At 49.0% G+C, this 23,437-nt stretch overlaps 1 protein-coding gene across 1 annotated transcript in view; it reads right to left on the bottom strand.

Moving 5' to 3' along the window:
* The window catches only part of Spsb4 (splA/ryanodine receptor domain and SOCS box containing 4), a 73,234-nt gene that overhangs the window by 38,294 nt on the left and 11,503 nt on the right, over positions 1-23,437 (bottom strand). The window contains exon 2 of the mRNA XM_051206621.1: positions 14,779-15,618. Coding sequence (XP_051062578.1) covers positions 14,779-15,472 — 694 coding nt within the window. The 5' untranslated portion in view covers positions 15,473-15,618. The remainder of the gene's footprint in view (positions 1-14,778; positions 15,619-23,437) is intronic.

Here is a 23,437-nt window from a genome sequence, read left to right as displayed (position 1 = left end):
GAACTCAGCTTAAAGGATTGCCATCTGGTTTGGGTCAAAGGTCTCCAGGGACCTTTTTGATTTATAGGCTGGGGCAGCCACCTAGGCGGCATGAGGGGCATGTAGAGAGAGCCTGTGAAGGGGAGGGGGAGGGAGAAAGAAAGGACTGGGAGGGCGGCTGAGGGAGACATAAGTTCTGAGCAACCACCTGCTTCTGAGTCCAGCTTGTAGCTGTTTTCAGTACAGAACACGGGATTGAAAGCATGGGATTGAAAGAGCCAAGAAGCATTTATTGTGCCTGCTGTCTCCCTGGGTTGGTAATGGTGCTGTCACTGTAGAGAAAAAGCAAGCCACGTGGGTTCTAGGTGGTAACACTTGGTCTTTTCCTCGGAACGGCTCAGCCTCTCAACCACGATGGCCATGTTTGACAGATGATACCCAAGGGCCGAGTTCTACAGCTTGCACTGGCAGAGCTGTATGTCTGGCGCAGGCTTCCTGCCCAGCTGCAGAACTTTCCTAGACCCTGAAGGGTCTCAGGAGACCTGACACTCATCGGAGAAGGATATGAGTGATGGCCTAGTTCCACAAAGAGGGTGTCAGACCCCCGTATCAACTGCAAACGTGTTCCGGCAGCCAGACAGTATGGTCACAAGAGAACTTTATAAGTCTTCTGCTGTCATCTTCAGAGCCTCAAGGAAGGCTGGGTTTTGAACAGATGGAGGAATGAGGTGATATCCAGGCAGGGAGTGGAGAAACAGTAAGGGTGAAGGCTTGGTTGGAGGAGGAGGTCTGGGAGGCGACGCTCCTGTTATGGAAGAGCTAGCATGTGGGCCCTGCTGAGGGAGCCTCTCATAGCACCCATCTTGCTGGGTCTTCTCAGAGGAAGAGGCAGAGCTTAGGCAAGGGGCTATGCCCCTAGTCACCGCCTTCTAGGGGCAGGAGGAGCTAAGGGCTGTAGCTTTTAGTGTGTGCCCTGTTGGGCATGTCCAGGAACCATGTGGACTACCCCAGGGTCCTCTGGAGACAACAAAGGTCCTCATGGATGTCTAAGTCAGCTTTTGGAGGCCACATACCTCTCAAACTCCCTGAATATGCAAAATATACTGGGCAAGCCATTGTCCAGAGAGGTCCAGGGTGTGGGACCTAGCTGTGTCACAGGTCAGCTAAAACCACCCTTAAAATTAAATCCAGAGAAGTCCTTATTACCATTTTAAGGCTAAGGCAGGGGTGGATGCTGTGTTAGGAAGACACTGGGCGATGAAGACTCATGGCCCAAAGCGGAAGGACAGGCCAGAATGCAAATATCAGGTCTGACCGGAGATGAGCTAGCATCTCACGGCCAGTGTTCTTGTCCATGAGATGGTATGTTAGTACGCTGAACCTGGAGTTACAGGACACTGGTGGTCCCTGACTGATACCTACACCACTGGTTTCCCAGGCAAGTGTTAAACTCCCTCTGTTTTACCTGTCTGTGGTTAGCGACTTCAGGAAAACCAGCTTTTTCGGCCTAAGCAATAAACTCAGCTGGGGAATTGTAGTGTGGTCAGCACTCAACAAATCAGGAAGAAATACTACTTCCCAAATAGGACTACAGATGCAAGGCTAACTCAGCTTGGGGAGGGCAGCAATGTAACCTGATTCCAGGCTGCTTCCCACCAAGATATCCCATGGGAAACACTGGCAAGGCCCAGCTCTGGCCTCTGACCTCTGCCCTGGATTTGTTTATACAAGGCAGGGTCAGAGATCAGAGCTGAGATGAGCCATGGGTTTGGAAAATGACAACCAGACCCAGCCAGATGCTCAGATGTGTCGCAGACAAGGAAAGTGTTCAGCAACTCTCAAGCACGAATCCTAGGCTGGAAGGCCACGGGGTCAAAGGGGAAAGAAAAAAGGCAATGCGCCTCCCTGTGCAGCAGTCAGCAGCGCCAACTGTTACGGTGGGACAGCATGGGCTGTGGGAGGCTTCTGGGTGTTCAGGGATGTGGGGACAAAGGAACGTACTTGTCCCCTTCTCGAAATAATCTTTAGCCCTACTGAAAAGCCAAGACAGATACCACAGGAACGCCTGTGACCATAGAATGAAGTATGGTGTTTGGGATGGCCTAACCAGGCACAAAGGACTCTTGGGGTCTCGTTTTACTTTCACCCCAGAACCCAACCTACTTACTCTTCTCATCCCACCTAAAGGACAAGAAGCTCACTGGGCTTACAGAGTTAAAAAAAAAAAAAAATTAGAGAGCTAGGCGGGCTAGTGGCAAATTCAACCTTGGCTCTGGGCAGTTGTAGCTATACTGCAGCTAGGGCCTCACTGCTCCAGGCTGCCTTGGAATTCCTGGCATACTTCCTGACAGCCTCCTCCCCACCTAGCATATTCTCTGAACAGTCATCTAACTCTGACCCTCCTTGACTCAATAGTGAGCCCGGAGAGAATTCACATGCTTGTGGGGTGCCTAATGTCCACACCGTGCCTGTGGTCCCTAGGGAAACTGTACCCTTTGCTCTGTCCATGAGCCCCCAGTCCTCCCCAGAGTCTTGAAAGCCTCAACTCCTGTGTAGTGGGAATGGCCCATATCTCCACTGTCTAATTTGGCGGCTACCATCTAGGCATGTGGAGGACATCTGAATTTGAGCAGGGCAGTCAAGGAACTAAAGACCTACTTTATTTAATTTGTAGAAGTCACCTGTGGTCACTGGCTCCCTTACCAGGTGGTATGGTCATGAAAAGAATTTATCAAACAAGTCAGATGGTGCAGACAATCAACATCAGAGATGACAGAATGGCCGAGACCCGTGAGGTCATATTGTCCAAACTTCTTTCCCGTGATGGGGAAACCGAGGCACAGACTGGGGTCATTTCCCCTCACTGGAACCAGCTGACCAGTTTCCTGGCTCCCAATCCAGTATGCTTTGCAGGACCTATCCTACTCCTTCCATATCCAGCACAGACCCTGGGGATATCAAGTTAGTTCACCTCAAGAGCACATTTTAATTTCCACACATCTGTCTCTTCAGCAGTCAGGGACGGTTGCCTGTATTAACCGAAAAGGAAGCAGAAGCCCTCAGCCCCCTAATTCTACCCTGGGTGGTTTGAGGTGAGAGACACCAGGCTATGCTTGGGTTCTCTCACCTTGGGAGACACAAAGTATCGGTAGAGTGTACCTCAGCAGAACCTTGCACTGGCACGGACTTCCGGTGGTCTCTCCAAGAATGTAAAGGGCTAGAAGCACAGCAGGCAGGGCTGGCTTCTGCCTGGGCAATGAGGTAGGCTCCATGCCCTGCCGTTCCAGACACCTGGCCAGAGAGCAGCGCAGGCTGAGGCTCACACTTGGGGGTCCTCACTCTACACAGGCTTCTGTGAGCTGGACTCCCAGATGGTCTGAGCAAATCTAACCAACTCTGATAAAAACAAAAGAAAACAAAACAAACACAGCCCTGAGTTTGGCTGGGAGCAGTAGCTAAGCTGGAGAACGAGGAGCGGGTCTGGGATCTGCTCTGTGGTTCACTGTGACCCTGGTGTCTCTCAGTCGTTGATTCCTTCACCAATTTGTGGGTAAAAGAGAAAATCATATGCACTTTGACCAAGGCGCCCCCTCAACAGCCTTACCACAGGCTGTTCTGTGGAACGGGGGACTGCGTGCTGGTGGAGGGGAGAGGGGAGAAACTGCTCTCAAATGAGATAATAAAGTCCTTTTCGATCAAACAGTGGACTAGAAGGAGCCTGGGAGGCAGTGTTGACCCCGGCTCTCATGGTGCTCACTTCCCAGTGTGTCCGTGCTGTTGGCGACAGGCACATCCCCACTGAGCTACTCCCCCTGCAACCTTCACTGGTCACCCCCACCTCAGCATCCAGGACCCCCTCTGTCCCTCTCCCCAAGGAGCTCCCAGGTAGCAGCTGTCAGTTGCCTCCTCACTCTGCTCTCATAATCATATTTCTCAATATCCAGGTTGATCATAAACATGCACTTATTTATTTAAGTGATGTCCAGTCAGCTTCTCGCTTAAACTGCCATCACAATGCTCCCAGTGCTGGACACATATCAGACAACGGAGGAAGGAGTCATGGAGTGGTCCACCGAAGAAAACAACCGCTGGCTGGACATTTGTGGAAACCAGGCCTACACAGCTCACTGCAGCCACCTGGATCTGGCCGGTGTCAGCATGAACACAAGCACAGATGATGAGGTGACAAGCCACTGGGCAGCAATGACTGCCCAGGTCATGTCGTTGTACCCATATGAAGTTACTAGCCACATGTGGGGCACAACTAACGTAAACTTAGAACGCTTCACTAACTGGCAAGCTCTCGAGCTTCCTTCCCAGAAGCACCGGCGTGTGGAGAGAGCGAGGAGAGTGTGCGCACTCCTGCTTCCTACAAGTGCTGTGGAAAGGGAGCATTTTCCCACGGCCTGGTCATGGGTGGCTTTCATAACCCGGTCCCAATCCTCAACTAAGCTTCCATTCATGCAACTAGTACTTACTGAGAACCCACAAAGCATCAGAAGCTGGGACACAGGGCAACAGGAGGGCCAGGAAATGCCAAGCTCCGAGGGCCTGCGAATGTACCCACCACATGACCTTGAGGGACAGAAGGGCACGCATGGGAATGGGGTTGTTTCTGGGGACCTGGTCTTGGGCAGTGCTTCCACACATTGCCCATCAACCTAGAGGCCTTAAGGATGTCCTGAGGAGACATGGGTGGAGTATGGACACCTTTCCAAAAACAGTGGTACCCTACACTTCACTTAGGCGATGTACCTTCTCCCTTTGGAAAGGAAAGCAGCTGAACTCTGCTGTGGTTTGAAAGAAAATGCCCCCCAAAGGGAATGGCACTATTAGGAGGTGTGGGTTTGTATGTAGGTATGGCCTCCTTGGAGGGAGTGTATCACTGGGGAGGTGGGCTTTGAGGTCTCATATATGCTCAAGCCACACCCAGTGTCTCAGTTCACTTCCTGTTGCCTTTGTATCAAGATGTAGAATTTTCCGGCACCATGCCTGCCTACATGCTGTCCATCTGCCATGCTTCCCACCATGATGATAATGGACTGAGCCTCCGAAACTGTAAGCCACCACCTCAATTAAATGTTTTCCTTTATGAGTTGCCATGGTCATGGTGTCTTTTCATAGCAATGGAAAGCCTAGGACATCTGCTAAGCATGTCTTTGGTTTCAGAGCCAATGAGAGGGCTTTGGAAGCTGGACCTTCACTTCTACCTTGGACAACATCCTCCGACCTGCTTCTAGAAACTCAGGTTACCACTCCTTGCTCTGCTTTGCCCATACTCTCCCCACCTGTCCCTTATCCCAGCGGGGCATCCCAGATGGCTAGCTTCTAGCCAGTGCTGGGCTCTTGGTACAAATGGAGGAACCAATCAGAGGGCTGCAAACCCAGAACCAAGAACTTTAGTCATCTAGCATATATTAAAGCTCTCAATATACAAAGGAAGGGTCAGGATGATGATCAGCCAAGTGACACCCCAAATTATGAGGAAACACAGAAAAGACACTGGCAAGCTTGGCAATGGGTATAGGGGATAGTCTAGACCAATATGTAGCTGAGACACTAGTAGGATGGCAGAGCCCCTTCCAATCCTGTGCCCAGGATCCCACCTCCATGCAATTCTAATGTTCTCTTATACTCATATCCCTCCTAAGGTGACCAGGCTCTTCTGGGTTCTAGATTTCCAAAGAAGCCTTTACATAAACATCCCATTTGACTCTTACTTAGCACATGGCCTAAGTTCTTGACACTAGGCCTTCACTGAGGGACAGCCACCTATGTAGCCCTGCTAGCAAGGCCCAAGCCTCAGGCAGATGACTATCACCAACCTCACTAAATACCAGAAGCAAATCTGTATCTGCCCCGGGGGAACCCTGTGAAATGATTTTTGAAGGGCAAGTTCTGGAACTCAGTCTGGGTCCAAATGGAGCTATTCAAAAAAGCATTCATTGGATCCCAGAAAGATAGCTCAGAGGTTAGCAGCATTTGTGGATTTTGCAGAGGACCTAGGTTCCCAGCACACCCACATGGCAGCTCACGATTATCTGTAACTCCAGTTCCAAGGGATCTCATTACCTCTTCTGAACTCTGCAGACACTAGACACGAAGGTGGTGCATATGCATACATGCAGGAAACACGCTGAAGCTGGGACAAGGTTAAGTATTAGTATATCTGTCTGTCCTCCACTGTACCACAGTGCGGTTCTGAGCTTGGTGAGTAGGAGACAGGGGCCGTGTGCTGGCCAGGTCTCAAGGGCCTGTGGTGGGGCAGCCCTTGCCTGTCAGGACTCCTAGCAGGCAGGTCATGAAGCAGGGTTCTCACAGCTCTATTTATAGAAGGTGGCCTCTGAACAGGATGGACTGGGAAAGCCAGCAAGGCAGTATTTTCCAAACTCACACTGTCTTGGCTTAATTTCATCCTAGGCAAATAAATCATTAAGGAAGCCCTAAGCCCTGGAAGATCTGACGAAGAAGGCCATTACACAGCACAGCCTTCCCTTGAATTATGGAAGGCCTCCGACAGCAGCCTTATTAGTGTCTGGGCCAGACTGTAACTCACACTAACCACCCCCTTGCTGTAACCAAAGGACGAGACAGGCGAAATCAGCTGGCTCCCTGATGGAATGGGGGGGGGGGAGGAATGCTGCTGCCGACAGCCTTGCAGGCTGCAGCTCTCCCTGCTTGCTGAAATGGCCCCTGTAAATATGCGTGCTCATTCATTGTTCTCCTAGCATCTCCTACCCAGAATGGTCACCAGTGCTATGGGATGAGCTGAGAATTAGTGCAGCGAACTGGGCTGTAGCAGTGCAGGTGACTAATGCCAACTTCAGCATCCTCATGATGCCCATGATAGCCAAGCCCTAGCTGTCACCACAGAAAACTGGACATGCTCCTCAGTGCTCTAGTTTGTGTATTACAGGTAAGTACTAGACAGCTCCATGAGCTGGCTTCTCATTGTCCTGAGCCTCCAACATCCCATGTGCAAAATGGGCTTATGGATGGGCACAAGCAGGGCATTCAGGGAGGTTCAGGGAGCCACCAAACTGAGGGGACCCGAGCAGTCCTGGATGTGTTGGGGAAGGATGAATTTTGATTTGTAACCCTTTTCTAGTCATCACACAACAAAACTCTGAAAATCATGTTCCATGTGACAGATGGGGAAGGGTGCACAGGATGGAAGTGCTGGATAAGGAGAGGAGAAGATGCTGAGGTCATATAGGGATAAGCTGCAAGGGCCAGGGCCTGCCCTGGCATCAGCTGGAAGGAGAGACAATGGGTGCAGGCAGACTGAGCTGCACCAGGCTTTGATTTCATGGGCAAGCATGCCATTTCCCACAGACCAAGCTACAGAGGAACTGTAGACTGGCCTGGCTGCAGGGTCACCTGGCAAGGAAGAGGCAGATGGGAGGTGGGGGTTTCTGGGGACAATGGTGGTGAGGACTCCTGCTCTATTCCACACCTTCAGCATGCAGGTAGTATCATTGACATCAGCCCAGAGTTTGTTAGAAATGCAGAATCTCAAGCCTCCACAGGCCTAGTGGGTCACACATAATTGGCACTGTCAAAAGATCCCCAGGACAAATGTCATCACTACAGTCCCTCCCCAGATGAGGGTTCTGAGAAACACAGAAAGCTGTTCTCATGCTGTCCACATAGTAAGCATCAGGGTTCCTGTCCCAAGTATCTGGTTCCAGTGTCTGAAGAGGCTCTGGGCAGGGTTTGTTACCTGAAGGAATCCCCAGGAAGTCAGCAAGGATCTTCCCGTGTGTGTGTGTGTGTGTGTGTGTGTGTGTGTGTGTGTGTGTGTGTGTTAAGAGCAAGAAGGGATAAATACAGGTCTAATCCCTCCCTCTGTGCCAAAGACCTCCCCACAAAAGCCTTCCTGGTCCTTCTGGTCCTCACCAACCTCAGCATCCCCACCTCCCCTATCCTGCATCAGAATACCAGCTTTCCAGACCAGAGCCATGAGCCACACTGGTGATTCACTCTCTCATTTCTTGCCAGGAACATCTTCAAAGGCTTTGGAACCTGGATTTTGACTCTGGTTCTGCTGCTAATTGGTAGGTGACCTTGGCAAGTCTTCCCAGTTCTCTGGACCATTCTACAACCACCTGTACAATGTAGCTATCAATCGGCACAACACCCCATGTTTCCCCTCTCTAATGCTGGGAGACACTCTGCCTCCTCCCCCTTTCCCCACAAATGTCCAACAGTGACTAGGCCCTCCACCTAGCATCTCCTCTCGACTGCTATGCACATGGCCACTGGAGTGGTGCTGCTTGTTCTCGGGTCCTCGCTGAGTACATGCTCACCAGGCAATATACCGTACCGCTAGGAGATACAGCCTGTCGGAGAAACACTTAAACAAGACAGAAAGCTTTGAAACAGCTCAATCACGATTGTCCACAGTGATTTTCCAATCCATGGAACAAAATTAGCACTGTCGTGTCTACTATTCTGTGGATCCCTACTGTGTGCCAGGAACTAGATGGGTCACTTTTGATATAACACCCATGATTCTGACGCTTTGCGTCTTTCTCAGACGAACAAACTGAGCTCGCAGTTAAAATGACTCACTCAGGGGACAGCTAGGTACAACAACTCAGACCCCAAGGTGCCAGGAGATCCCGAGGCCAGGTCTCCCTCCAGACCACACTGGCCCAGAGTGACACCAATCCCACCCACACCAGATTCCAGATACTGGCATCTACATGTCAAAGCCCTTGGTGAAGGCAGGGCTGTGTGGGACTATTCGTGACAATTAAATGTGGACATTCCCTCAAAGCAGGGCTAGGGTAGCTGAGTAAGGCTCTTTCTCAGCGAAAATCCGTTCCTTTTGTGGAGAATAAAAGGTAGGAGGCCAGTTTCTGAATGCCAAGGTCCTGAATGGAACTGGCTGGCCTATCACACACCCTCCAGCTGGTCTGTGTGTGGGGACAGATGTGCTCTGCAAAGCACACAATGGGAAGCAGGGATGGGTCACACATGGGTCAGATGCAAGAGGGTGGGGGTGGGGGGCACAGGGTTCACAGGCAGCCCCTTCTACTCTGGCCAGTGGCTCAGTCCCTTCTGTGAAGGAGAAAAGAAAAGCTCTCCAGGTAGTGAGAGGCCAATACATTCATGTGCACATACAACGTCCCTACTATGCAGTCTGTGTAGCTACAAGAGAGGTAGCTATGGAGACTGAGATGCAGTTCCCACCACACAGCACCTACTGTGTACTTTTTCATGGGGGGGGTGCTACGAGGAGGGATAGACAGAGGCTAAAACAGATGCAGTATCTATTTCAGAGTCATTTCCCGTCAGCATTGGCACCACCACAGAACATTCATATCATGGTCTATTCTGTGCAGGCAAGGATAACAAGCGCTTATGGCGCTGATGTACATCTTACGTTTGGGTTGGCTGGACTGGACAGCTGAAATAACCTCAGAGCAACAAGGAGTCTACAGCCTTCTTGGCATCAAAGCCGTGTACCCCTACTGTATAGTCAACTAGAATCCAAATCATCCACAGTGCTCACTGCGTAGCTGAGATGAGCTCTGTGGGATGATGGGAAATGTGAAAGTGTGATGACAGTCCCCATGGGTACACCTGCAGTGGGCCACCTGTGTGGAAGGCCACCCTTCACTTTTACTTCACTTCTACGGCATTTGGCATAGTCCTCTAAGTAGCCCACTGTACAGATGGAAAAATGGAGGCTTGAGAATGTTAAGTAGCGGGAAGGGGAAATGAATGGAATTCAAATTAAGATTAAAAGTCTATTCTTACAGGAAATTGCCTGGCTGAACAAAAATAGGGATCTGAATAATTAAATCACGAGACAGCCATACTATGAAAATACATGCAACTGTTAATAAGAAATGAGGCCATTCTACCATAACTGATACTTAAACAATTGCCAAGATCCATTAGGCAGTGGGAGGGAACCGTGGTGCAGAGCTCTGCTTACAGCATGATCTAAAAATTCCCTGTCGTAAATATTTCTGAAAGGATACACAAGAAACTGCTGATGGTGGCTGGTGGCAAGGATGAGAGGGGTCGGGGGATTGGAGGATGTGGCGGGGATGTTCAATGCACAACTGTGTGTACTGTTGACAGCTGTTATCCAACCCACATCTTTACCTGATAAAAGGAATGTATTAGGTTCCGACTCTTTCCACCTGTCACAAATGTCTCCCAAATGTCATCCCTGCCTGAGTGCTTTCCCATTACTTGAGCAAAGTGGGCAAACCCACTGAGTGGGGTCTGGGGATACTCACTGACGCCGCAGACACAGGGTCTCTCTGGTTGGCAGTGAGCTGGGGTGACAAACCGAGAGAGGATGCGGAGGTCAGACATGGACTTTGGTGGAGGAGCCACATCCCGTCATCAGGGAAGTTGGGAGGACCTCACTGCCCACACAAGACTCCTGAGTGTTGAACAGGAAGGTGGTGGGCTCAGCACAGAGCGGGAACACACTCAACAAGGGGAGGGTGTCCTTGTAGTCATCCTGTGGACAACCTCTCTGGTCCCCATCAATACCAGAAGCTTTGGCTGGCTGCCAGCCTCCTTGGCTGCACTGTTGCTCCAATAAATACTTGTTGGCAGATCAATTAAACCATCTAGGAAGGACGTCTGGAAATATAGCTTCTTCTGCTTGGCGCAAGTGGATGGGCCTCCACGGCCAGCTAGCCCCAGGACACATTACCTGTGCTCCCACTCTTCATCCAAAAGTCAGTGCTGAGCACCTGTAGGCCCTCTGTGCAGAGCACCCCCAAAACAGCACAAACTAAACGCCCGAGTGAAACGTTCAGCTTAGGGCACAGCCCATGGGTTCCCCCTGACAAACAGAAGCATGAGTCCCCTTGTATCAAAGCTACTGAGGCCCAGAGGCTGTTGTCATCCATCCAGCATGTGGAAAGAAGGCTAGAGAGCATTACCAGTCAAGGCCAGGCCACCCTGGAGGTGGGTGTCAGAGTAGATGGGGCATCTTCCAGACCTTGTCTGCTCAGTGATGAAGACACCTGATTCCAAACAGTATCAGAGTCATCCTTTGCATTCAGCCTAGCTTTCAGTGCGCTCTGCGGGATTCTTTGAGGACAGGGAAGGAAGCAACGGAAGGAGAAAATGCAACAGAGACAGTATGGCAGGATCTCACCTAAATTCACCACACAGGACTGCAAAGGGTCCCCACGAGAGTCTCAGAGCGTATCTGCCTCAGCCTAAATCCAGGCTCCTCAGCTATGAGCTGTGTGCTTTTGAGCAACTCATTCAAGCTCACCGCAGATCAGTTCCTTCACGGTGAATGAAAGATGATCATCCATATACTGGCTTATGGGGTATTTCAATGACTAATTTTACAAAGGGCTTAGAAAAGAGCCCAGCAGGATGAGATCCTTCTAGCTGGTGTTATTATTGCCATTACTAGGTTGGCTCTAGACAACTAAGACAGCCTAGTCATGTGCCTGGCTTGGTGTGCTTACATCTCAGCTACACACTTCTCTCTCTCAGTTGTAGATGTTTGAGCATCCTTCAGGTCTTTGCAGTAAACTCCCAAATGCTAAACCCTATCATTCCACGGTGTAGCAGAAAAGAACAATTCTATCCACGACAGGTTCCTGGGCATCATACATTTGCCAGAGGAGACTGCATTGCTAGGAGCTCTTGTCCCGTCAAACATGAGCTTCAGAGTTCAGTGTGGTAAGACCTTTTAAGGCTTGCTTTTGCAGTCATAAAAATCATAAATTGCAAAGGAGTTATCCATTAACAGCTTCAATTGCATTAGAGGGAAAAGCTCTACAAAGGCCACTCTTTGTATTCCATTCATGATACCCAGCATCTCTTCCAGTTCAGCTGGTTAATTGCAGCAATGGGCTCCAGCTATGAGGTGTCTGCTCAGTGTTGGTGTGCCTGATCACCCAAGCTGAAGAGGGGCACTGAGGCTTTGAGGAAGGAGTAACCCCAAGGGGCACCCTTTTATTCCCAGTTATTCTTTCATTCCAATCCCCCAACCCCAGTCAGATTACCAAGTCCACAATCAACAAAGGCTCAGAATTCTTTCAACCCACAGATCTTCACATTGGGCCACCTCCCCAACCCGGGGACTCAGAAGCCAAACTATTTCCTTCCCTGGGAATTCGTGGTGGGATCTGGCCCAGGTTACCCCCTACATGTTCAGCATAGCTCTTTCCCAGTCACCCCCAGCCCTGGTACTCCATTGTAGCCCAGGCTAGCACACAGTCAGGACTTTTCCCTAGCTGAGCTGCCCCTCTGCCATCATACCTCTACCCAAGGTAGAGGGCACCAATCTTGTCTGGAGAATAGGCTAGCACAATGCCAGACAAACTTACCTGATCATCAAATAGGAGACGCTACAGGATGCATCATGACATCTTACTCCACTATCTCAGCCCCTCCTGAATCCGCTTCTAGATTCTGCCAAGCTGAAAACCCCCAGCCAATGGAGAGGAAGACAAAACTATCCAAAGGACCCATGAAGTCAAAATGCATCAAACACAGCTTCTTTCCCACGCAGACTCCTTCAGCAAGGCAGAAGAACCCTGACTCTAACAGCCACAAGGGAGCCATGGGGACAATATGTTAGTGCCTTAGTTTTGTTGTCGAAGACCATGGAATAGACTGGAGTGGTAAATAGCCAAAAGGAAATACTCTTTTTTTTTTTTTTTTTAGGCTTAGCTCCCCCTGCTGTCAATTTCAGACATTTGATCCTGGCTACCGCACTGATGCCAACACCCAAACTAAGAAAGGGATCTCATGTCCCATTTTACAGATGAGTGTAGTGGATCCTAGGAAATTAGAAGGGCTCACTGGAGGATGTACAGAGGTACAGGATACACCTCCAGAGCTCTGCTGCGAAGCCCAAATGGATTCCAGCAGTAAACGTCCCAGCTGGACCAGAATGCTCAATGGTGCCAGTGTCCTCAACCCTGGGGTTCGCCTCACCATGTCTATCTAAGGATTCCAGACACTTCCTACTAGGTGCCATGACGATCACCCTCTCAGAGCAGACTCATCTGCTCCAGGGTTTTACAGGTACACAGAAAATGGAGCATCGTTCCACCATTAATCTTAGTTCAACAACCACAGAAACAAATGCCAGTAAAAATGCTGCCAATTATAGCAGGGTTGGGGACTCCAGTCACTTTTATGTTGGCCTGCCACCTGTGAGCTGTCAGCCCACCTTTTGCTCAAGCAAACGCACAAGTCAAACCTTGTCCGCTCACGGCTCCTTTGCTGCAATGTTACTCTTGGGCTCTCAACGGAAGCAAGGAAACATGGGGAAATGGTTGGTCTCAGAAGACAACAGATCTGGTGGGTTGGGGGTGAGGGGGTGCTGCTTATGGATCTGAAGCTCTGTGCTTTAGGTTTTTTTGTTTGTTTTTGTTTTCTCTGTCTTTTGAATAGGGGGTGGGGCTCTGGAATCAGCCTCACTGGCTGGCAACTATACCTCTCGTTGTAAAAGAACCCTGGAATTGGGCTGCAAGCGCTCTCACTTCCGTAAGTTTTGGCAGGGGTGCGGGAGGAAGTCTACAGATGGGTGCAGATGGGGGCTGGTGGACTGGCCCATTGTCACTTTTCCCACTGCTGCGACCTAACGCCTGGCAAGAAGGAACTTAAGGGCAAGCTCATTCTGCCTTGAGCTTAAGAAGGTATATGGTCCCCACCATGACAAGGAAAGTGTAACAAACAGCAGAAGTAGCAGGCAGCTGGTCACATGACCTCTGCAGTCAGGAAGCAGAGGGCTGGCATAAATCGAAGCCAGGCTATAAAAACTCAAGATCCACCTCTCCCCCCCCCCATGGTCAGCTTCCTCTCACAAGGCTTCTTCTGAAGGGGATGAGTGTTCAAACATATGAGCCTATGAGGGACATTTCATGTTTAAAAAGCTGGCATATGTAAGCCAGTATGTGTGAGCAAGCCCAGCAAAGCGCTGGGATTCGAGTTGGGCCATGTGTGCCTTTCCCGGAAGCTACCCTTCCTCCAAGCGCCCCTGCTTCCCGAGTGCTGGGATTAAAAGCCTGCACTGCCACCACCACCTGGCATTACTGTGACTTTTAAATCGCCTCATAGGTAATGCATTTTAAATAAAGGAGGACTTCATGCTGCTGGGGTGAAACCCAGCAGCCCACGGGGGATTTTCACTCCAACCTCATAGCCTTTAGCAGCTCCTAGGACAGTTTACAGTATCTAGATTTCAGGTTGTCTGGGGAAATGGCAAAATTCCATAGTACAGGACTTCATTTGCACATGCACACACAGCCGGAGGGGAGAGTAGTTTACATCTTTTGACAGCTGCCAGAAGGAGCTGGGATTTGGGCATTTGGACCTGCATACAGTAGGCAGCAATAAATGACAGTTGCTAACACTACTTCTCGTTTAATTGCTAGACTTGTACCCAGGAACTGGGTGTGGGTGATGCTCTCCAGCTGTGGCCAGGTTGGGTCATTTCATAAATCTCTTTAGCACTCACAGCCCTTATCAAGTGCATTTACTATTCTAAGTACACATATGACCCTAGGTGACCTCCTGAGTGCCCTGAGTTGGATTATAACCATGTGACCCTCCTGAGTGCCCTGGGTTAGATTATGACTACAGTGCCATTTGCAGATGGGAAAATTAAAGCACAGCCTCCAAACTGCCTAGCAGTCAACGAGGTCAGAATTCAAAACTATGCCCGGACCACTGCTGAAAACGGCAGGGTTCCCCCAGCTGCTGCTTGACCTGCTCTGCATCCCCCCTCCCCAGCCTCCTGGGGCAGGGAGCCTCTGCACCCTTTGCCATCTAGGTCAGCAAACTTACGATCAAGGCCATTGATGTAGCGCATGGTGACTTCGCAGTGGCCCCACACAGCACTCACGACCGGGTACAGTTTCTTGCCCTTGAGGCCACGGAAGGCCACGCCCAGGTACTGGCCATCCACGATGAAGCTGAGCGTGCCCTCGTCCATGTCCAGCACGACCAATAAGGAATCTGGCAGAGCGAAGGCCTCATCTGGCCCCAGGAAAGCAGGATATGCCACCCCAGGACGGTTCTTGCCGTCGTGGTAGAGGCGGCTGCGGCCCAAGTCCCAGCCCCACGACTCGGAATCGCTGCCCACTAGTGCAGTGTAACCCACTGAGTGCAAAGGGGCACGGGCCGTGGCCACGCCCACCACAGCATGAGTTCCTCGCTGCCTAGCTGGCCAGTGGATCTGCCATGCATGCAGGCCCCGGGCATGGCCCACCTTGCCGCGGATGCCATCCGTGCTCTGGGCCACTGGGTGGCGGTGGAAGGTGAGGCGGTCATCATCCTTGACAAAGACATTGAGGGAGCGGTCCTCGGGGTTCCACGCATGTCTCAGCTGCACAGCCAGCCCTGCCGCAGGCATGTCCAGCAGCTGGTCTAGCCGTGCTGGCCGCCCGGGTTCTGAGCCTCGAAGCTCCCGCTTGGCAGGCCGAAGTGCTGGCTCTCGTACCTCCACGGACTTGAGGCTCCCAGAGAGCTTCTGACCCATGGCTCACTATGGGGAGGGGACCACTGCTACCTCGCAGGAGCCTCCACTCCCCGCAGCAGCCAGCGATGGCCCCCGGGGCTGGGAACCAGGCTTCCTGATGGTTGCTCTCCACAGCCTCTGCTGGGCTGTGGCAGGGGCCCAAGCTCCTGGAAGGAAGCAAAGGGCACAGGTTATGATAGAAGCATGGACAGCCAGCTACTCATCCCTTCACTTATGCCCCGGCCCTACCACATAATTAATGTGCATAATAATTAATGATACTTCATATCTAGTACTTTCCAAGTATATGAGATATGGCAGACACTGTCCTCACTGATTAAGGGTTCCCCGTTCATCTAAATCTTACAGAGGTCAGTGATTAGCCAGTCTCACAGGTAATAAGTGACTGAGCCAACTGTCAAACCAAGGTCCTTTGCTCTCAAAATCTCAGCACCAGAGCAACCACTGGAAATCACTGTCTCGAGCAGAACTGAACCTCAAAAAAATGGGAGTGCTGTGACACGGGGCTATACACATTTAGCATGTGACTCATGACTTTCGAGCTCCAGTTGTCTGGAGCTTAAAAAAAAAAAAAATTTAAAACCTTCCCAAACCAGGTTTGGGAAGTAAGACACAGAGCAAGTATCCAGCAGGGTCACCCAGGGACAAGGATTCCAGAAACTATTTGAGGATGGTGTGTTGTCGCCACGGGAAAATAAATGGCAAAGAAAGAGGAAAAGAGAACTGGTAAATCCAAACTGTGGAGCCAAAGAGCACTGGTACAGATCCCTCTCTATTTGAAGTCTCTCCTTGACTTTACTGTAGGAAGGGATAGAACACCTCCCTCCAGGTGGTATGAAACGTGAAAGATAATATGATAAAATCTCAGACCCTGGAAGCAGGTGTCCTCTTGGCTTTGTTTTCCAGGCATCCCACAGGGAATCATTTCTCTTGAACACACCAATGTTTTCCCTGGATATAGAAATATCATTGATAACATTTATCCCAGTTAGCATCCCTCAATGCATGGTGGCAGTTTTCCAGGAGGAGGAGGAGGAAGTGACCACAGTAAGGTCATTCGGGCTCCAGGCATCTTTTGGTGCTTAAATGGCTCTAAGTATGGGAAGAGGAAGGTTGAGCTTTGCCCTACCTGACTCCCACAGTGGGCAGAGGACAGGTGTGTGCCTTCTTCTACCCTAACCTGAAAGCGGCATGGCTCAAGACAACTTTCCCAAGACAAATGAGAAGACAGGATGCTACTATGCTCTGTCTTGCCTATCCACGACTTCCTATCAGTGATGGTTCATCTTCACCGTCAATTTAAGAAGCACCTATGAGATTAGTAAAGCTCACCTCTAGGTATGTCTGCTGGGACATTTCCAGAAAGAGTTAAGCAAGGGTGGAATGCCCACCCTTAGGCTGGTGATTTGGACAGAGTGAAAGGTGGGAAAGAGAAAGCTGCCTACTGTAGGTATATTCTCCCCCTACCTTCCTGACCACCATCACCGTGATGTGAGTTGCTGTACTGGGCCATGCCCTCTTTGCCAAGCTAATCAGAAACCTCTGCAATTGCAAGGGAAATAAATCCTTTCTTCTGTCAGGCATTTTGTCATAGCACAAAAGGCTGCCAAACACAGCTGACACTGAGATACACCACAGGTGTGGTGACTGTTCCTGACCATGTGGTGTAGAAGCTCATGGAACTAATTTGTTGGAAGAATTCAGAAAGTTTGGAGAAGTTGGCCAGAGAACGCTGTAAGTACAGCTTCACCGGTGATTCTGAGACCTTAGGGGACCAGGATGCCGAGAGGAATGCCAAAGGTGGTGACACATCTCATTCAGTTCCAGGCAAAAACAATGTCTCTTGGGAACTGAACCCAGGCCATTTGAGTTATTCTCTGGCAAAGAAGCTGTGCACATTTTGTCCAGGTCCTGAGACTTCTCAGAGGCTGAATTTAAAGGTGGAGAATGAACTGATTCCCGGGAGGGAGTCTCAGGGCAGCCTACTATTCAGACTATGGCTAAGTTTGGCTCTTTGGCCAGATTCACAGTTGAGGTCTGGAAGCAAAATACACAGTGGGAAGATTCAGACACTAAAAAATGGACTGGGACGGTCACTACTGACTGTCAACTTGGCAAAACGCAGAATCACCTAGGAGACCAACCTCTGGTTGTGCTGTGGGGGAGTTTCTGAGCTGGCTCGGGGTAGGAAGCCTCATACTAAAATGTGGACACCACCATTCCCTGAGCTGGCCTGAATAAAACAGAGCGGGTGAGCTGAGCCAGCCTTTAGTCTTACTCATCTCTCACCATGGGTGCAAACCTGCTCTCCAGTCCTGCCATCTAGCTTTCTCCACCACCACCACCACCACAAATGTATCAAGCTGTAACAAACCCTGCCCTTAAGTTGCTTTTGTCAGGATTGCCACAGCAATGAGAAAAGTAACAAATACAGAAACCACAATAGTGTGGCTTCTAAAGAGAGAAAGAGCAGTGATTCTCAATCTTCCTAACACTGCGACCCTCTGAAACAGCTCATCATGTTATGATGATCCCCCAACCACAAAATTATTTTCATTGCTACTTCATAACTGTAATGTTGCTACCGTTATGAATGGAAAAATAAATATCTGATATGTGACCCCTGCAGAAAGGCTGTTCATCCTCCAAGGGGTCTGAACCCACGGGTTGAGAAACACTGGATTAGAGCCATTATAGGAGGACATCAGGACAACTAGAAAGATGCCTTGAGAGCATCTGGGGAATTGGTTCAAGAGTGTGAAGGGTTTTATTTACTTGAAAGACTCTGCTCCAAGAAGAGAACTCCAGGATACCCTGCCTGCACCAAGTATCTAGAAAATATTCCCTGCTTTCAATCATCAAAACATTCAGAGACCACTTTAGCCATGATCCAAGATGCTCTGGCTATTGCTTGAGGAGGTGGCAAATCTAGCATTATCCACCATGCTGGTTTTGCAGACACACAGAATGCAAGAACTACTGGACCAGGTGGGGCTTAAACCAAAATTACAAAGGAAGACCTAGGTAACTAGATAGTCTGTGACAGATGTGGAAGTCCTGCACCCAACGGATTCCCAGGAAAAGCCAAGTGATTCCTCCTAGAGGGTGATGCATGAAACTTTAATGGCTGGGTGGTGGGATGTCTGCTGAAGAAGGCAGCAGGCAGAGACAGCCCACAGAGAAGCCGGCAAAGCTGTAAACGACAAGGTCAGAGGATCAAGGGTGCTGGGGCCTTCCAGAGCTGACATCATGACGCCTACTCTTGCCCCAGGTTTTCCTTAAGAGGGTTCAGTTTTGTTTTGGTTCTGTCCTTTCCATTCCCTGACACCCTACTGAAATGGGGATGTTCAGTCATATCATAAAAGCATGGGACTTGTTTCTTATTTTGCCGGGTCCACAGCTGAGTGTGTGCAAGGAGGTCCAGAGGATAATTTGGACTTAAACAATGTTGCAATTGTTGAGACTCTGGGATACACCAAAGTGACTAAATGCATTTTGAAGATGTTATGAGATAGAATTGAGACTTTTGGGAGCCTGAGGTGAAATGATGCAGTTTGCATATTAATTGATAAGAGGTGAACTTGTGATAGTTCTTTTTTCTTGAGTGTATGTGCACACCTGTGTGTGTGTGTGTGTGTGTGTGTGTGTGTGTGAATACAGGTGCATATGCACATATGTGTGTCATATGCACCCAGTGGTCAACCGTGAATGTATTTTTCAGGTGCCATCTGCCTTATTTTTTAAATACGGGTCTTTCACTTGCCTGGAACTCACTGAACAGGCTAAGCTGGTTGACCAGCACACCACTGGGATCCATTACCTTGTCTATTTCCCCAGGGCTGGAATTACAAGTACAAACCACCTTGCCTGACTTTTTTACATAGCTACTGGGAATCGAGCTCCAGTCCTTGTGTTTGTAGAGGAAACACTTTACCACCTGAGCTGTCTCCCTGGCCACATGAGTCTTGAGTGTCAACTTCACTGGGTTGACGACTGCCTGGGAGAATAGTCAGGTGCACCTCCAGGATGGCTGCAGGCATCCCTGCATGCTTCTGGCCCCACTATCAGATCTGCCCTCCTCCCTCCCACACATCCCTTCAGTGAACTGAAACTCTGAGACTGTGAGCCAAAACAAACCCTTCTCCCCTTAGGCTGTTTTCCCAGGTGTTCTGTCACTGACTGGAAAGTCTAATGCCCGACCCTCACAGAAGCACACCCCAACCAAAAAGCAAAGAAGGGAAGGAAGGACCCCTGCTGTCACTCAGCACTGACACACATGTTTTGGATTTCTTTTCTAACCCTCCAGTTTTGGCCTCAACTCCCCTGCTCTTCCCTTTCAGGCCTCCGTTTTAGCTGCTATCAACTCTCTTTGGAAAAGTTTTGGGTAACGTTTGATCTGAGAGAATACTCAATCACAAAAAATCCCCAAAACTCAATAGCTTAAAGGCAACAGAATAAAATGACTTAAGTTCTTATCTGAAATTGTCCAAAATCAAGGAGAAAGAGAAACAGAAATGCAAACACCCTCTTCAGCAAAACCGGACACATTTGTAACCAAAACCACAGCTTAGGAGGGAAGGTTGCCAAACACAGCCAGAGATACCCGGAGCAGCCAAGATCAAAGCCACGGGTCCAAAACACCTCGAGAAGGTACCTTGGAGGTCAGGGCTATGGAGAAGCCTGCAGAGCAGGCCAGCAGCTGGGATTCCTGAAGGAAGAATCCAAGGTCTAATCAGAGCATTGGGCACAGGATGTGTAGTCTGGTGTCAGGAGCTGCCTTTGGCCTCAGGGAATGGGAAGGCAGGGTAACAGAGGAAACCACAACCTGCCTTCTTCACAGACAGCAGAGGCAGGGGGGGAGAAGCCCACAGCTATTGCTCTGCTGACTGAAAGGAGGCAACTACCAAAAGAAATCACCACCCCAGTCGCAGAGTAATCCTGTGCTTTGTGCAATTTCCAGCACGACTTCTGCAAATATGTCTGCAAAATCCTTATCCAAGACAGCCCGCCTAGATAAGTGAGAACCATACCTGGGTGTAGTGAAGGAGCTATTAGAGAGCAGCTCGGCCCATAGGGTGCTTGTTGCCAAGTCTGAAGACCTGACTTTGATCCCAAGACCCACGTGGCAGATGGAGAGAAGCAATTCCCAAGTTGTTCTCTGACTTCTGTGTGCATGCTATGGCACACTCACACCCTTCCCCCACCCCACCAACGGGGAAAAAAGGAGGGGGGGGGGGGGGGGGGGGGGGGGGGGGGGGAGGCCCCCCCCCCCCCCCCCCCCCCCCGCGGGCCCCCGGGCCCGGGGGGCCCCCCCCCGGGGGGCCCGTTTTAAACGAAGCAAAGGAGAAAATTTTGCAATAATAGAGGAATATGATCCACAGCTGAAGATCAAACACTTCAAATGGCGTCCATAATTCAGAGCAAAAGCTAGAGGGACTACAGGACAGGTGATTTTAATTCCCATCGTCTAGCTCATGAGTGATCAGTTGATCAAATGAAATATGGACAGCAAAAAGGCAAAGCCTAAATCATTAATACGAGAGATCTAATTGGTGTGTGGGTGGTGTTCCGTCTCTGAGAAGCAAAGAATGCATGTTCTTTCCATGTTCATGGAACCATTAAAACTTTTCCTGTTGGCAGCTCATAACTGCCTCTCCTATAGCTCCAGTTTCAGGGATCTGACACCTTCCTGAAGACGTACAATCAGGCATAACACGAATGCACATGAAGTAAATAAATTATTTAAAAACTTTTCCTGAATATTAAGCCACAAATAAAGCCTCAGAAAGTGATTATAATTCAGTGTCTGATAACGGGGCATGGGAGTGGGGGGCACAATCCACCAAAGGAGACATCACAAAATCACTGAGCATATTATAGATTTTCTTGTAACAATTCAGGTTTTAAACAAAAATCCACCTAGTAAATCTGTGGGATGTCTCTGGCAAAAGGAAGAGGAAGCCATAGATAATGGTTTACACTAACAACTTTTTTTTTTACATTTGTCCATTTATGTTGGGGTGAGGGACATGCACTCCAAGGTAAGACAACATCTGGGAATTAGCTCTCTCCTTTCTCCACACAGGCCCTGGCACTGAGCTCAGGCCACCAAGCTTGTCAGCATGCATGTCTTACCTTCCGGGTGAGTCATCTCACCGGACTCCATACTGACAGACTTCTTAAAATGAAAATACATAAACTAAGAATAATTAGGTAGAAAAGTAACAGAATTAAGAGAAAAATCCAAGAGCTGGTTCTTTTACATGGAGAGAGGGGCTGGATATCATCACAAAACCAAAAGCAAGCCAATAACTCATTCAGTTTAATCAATGAGACTGCGTTTTCTAGTAGCTACTGTTAGCTATTACACAAGCCTATCACACTGGCCTCAATGTGCGGAATGAAGTGGCACTTTCTCTGTGGTCCCTTCTTCCCCAAGCATAAAAGCACATTCTAACCATTAAGATGACTGAACAACTTCCAGTTGGCAGTGCGGGGACCCAAGATATCCAACCTGCACTTCCCCAAACTGTCAAGGTCAATAAACACAAGGAAAGGTCAAGAGAATGTGACAATGAAGAGGAGCCCAAAGAGACATAAGGACCAAACACAAGATGGGTTCCCTGCTAGGATGATGGAACCAAGGGGGGGGGGAAGGACGTAGGCAAAAGCAAAAATCATTTGGTTCATTGGGACAAATACGTAATACTAGTGCAAGAGTTGAGTGTAGAGGAAGGAGTGGGGGAGGGGGGCAGCAAAGGAAACATCTCTGTATGAAGGTTTAGTCCTCCCTCCCTCATCCCTCTCCTTCCCTCCTGGAGATTGAACCAGGGCCTCATGCAACTAGTTAAGTGTTAAGTTAGTTTCTCTATAAATCTAAAATTATTCAAAAAGTAAAACTTTTAATTAAATCTTACATCAGTTTCTCAATTTGAGGAATGCCAAACTTTACTACTTACTTTATGAACTCCTAATCTAATACACTTAGATGCAATTCATTATCTTTTCCTTCTTCCTTCCTTCCTTCCTTCCTTTCTTCCTTCCTTTCTTCCTTCCTTTCTTTCTTTCTTTCTTTCTTTCTTTCTTTCTGTCTTTCTTTCTTATTTGTTTGTTTTTTCGAGGCAGGGTTTCTCTGTGTAGCCCTGGCTGTCCTGGAACTCACTGTGTAGACCAGGCCGGCCTTGAACTCACAGAGATCCACTTGCCTCTGCCTCCCAAGTGCTAGCACTGAAGGCATGTGCCACCACTGCCCAGGGCATTTCATTTTCCTTATGATCTGAAAATATTAAAATATGGTCTATAAACTACCAAGGGCCTTTGTTCAGATCATTTTACCTAATACTAATTAACATTTTCATGTATTACAAAGTATACTTTAGATGCATGTCTTCAATGTCCAATTTTTAAAAGTGAAAAATAAAACATATAAGCTATCCAATCTAATTTTAAATTGGAGAAACAGAAAACATACGACATAAAACAAGAACAAAAGTAGGAAGCTGGGTATGGTGGCACATGCAAATCTCTGAGTTTGAAGCTAGCTTGGAACTCTATAATGAGTCCCATTACAGCCTGGGTTATATGGAGAGACCCTCTCTCAAAAAGAAAAAGGAAGGAAGAAAAAAAGTAAAAGTAACAGCTAGGTAAGGAGGCACATGTTTGTTAACTCAGAACTTAGGGGGCTGAGGCCATATGAGGCAAGCCAGGGCTACAGAGAGAGAGAGACCCTGTTTCAATATAAAAAGGTAGGTGCCATTGACAAATTGGTTTTGGAAAAAAAAAAAAAAACCACTCATACAAGAAGACATTGTTGATTTAATATGGGGAAATATCTGTCACACAAGTTGTTAATAAATTAATATTAAGCTTCAGCAAATGACAAGTGAATATGAAAAAACAATACCAAAACCAGAATACCAAATTATAATAACAGTACACACACACACACACACACACACACACACA

The sequence above is a fragment of the Phodopus roborovskii genome, unplaced genomic scaffold (assembly GCF_943737965.1).
Source record: "Phodopus roborovskii unplaced genomic scaffold, PHOROB, whole genome shotgun sequence".
Classification (NCBI taxonomy): Eukaryota; Metazoa; Chordata; class Mammalia; order Rodentia; family Cricetidae; genus Phodopus; species Phodopus roborovskii.
The sequence above is the reverse complement of the archived record's forward strand: the minus strand, read 5'-3'. Positions and strand labels throughout refer to the sequence as shown.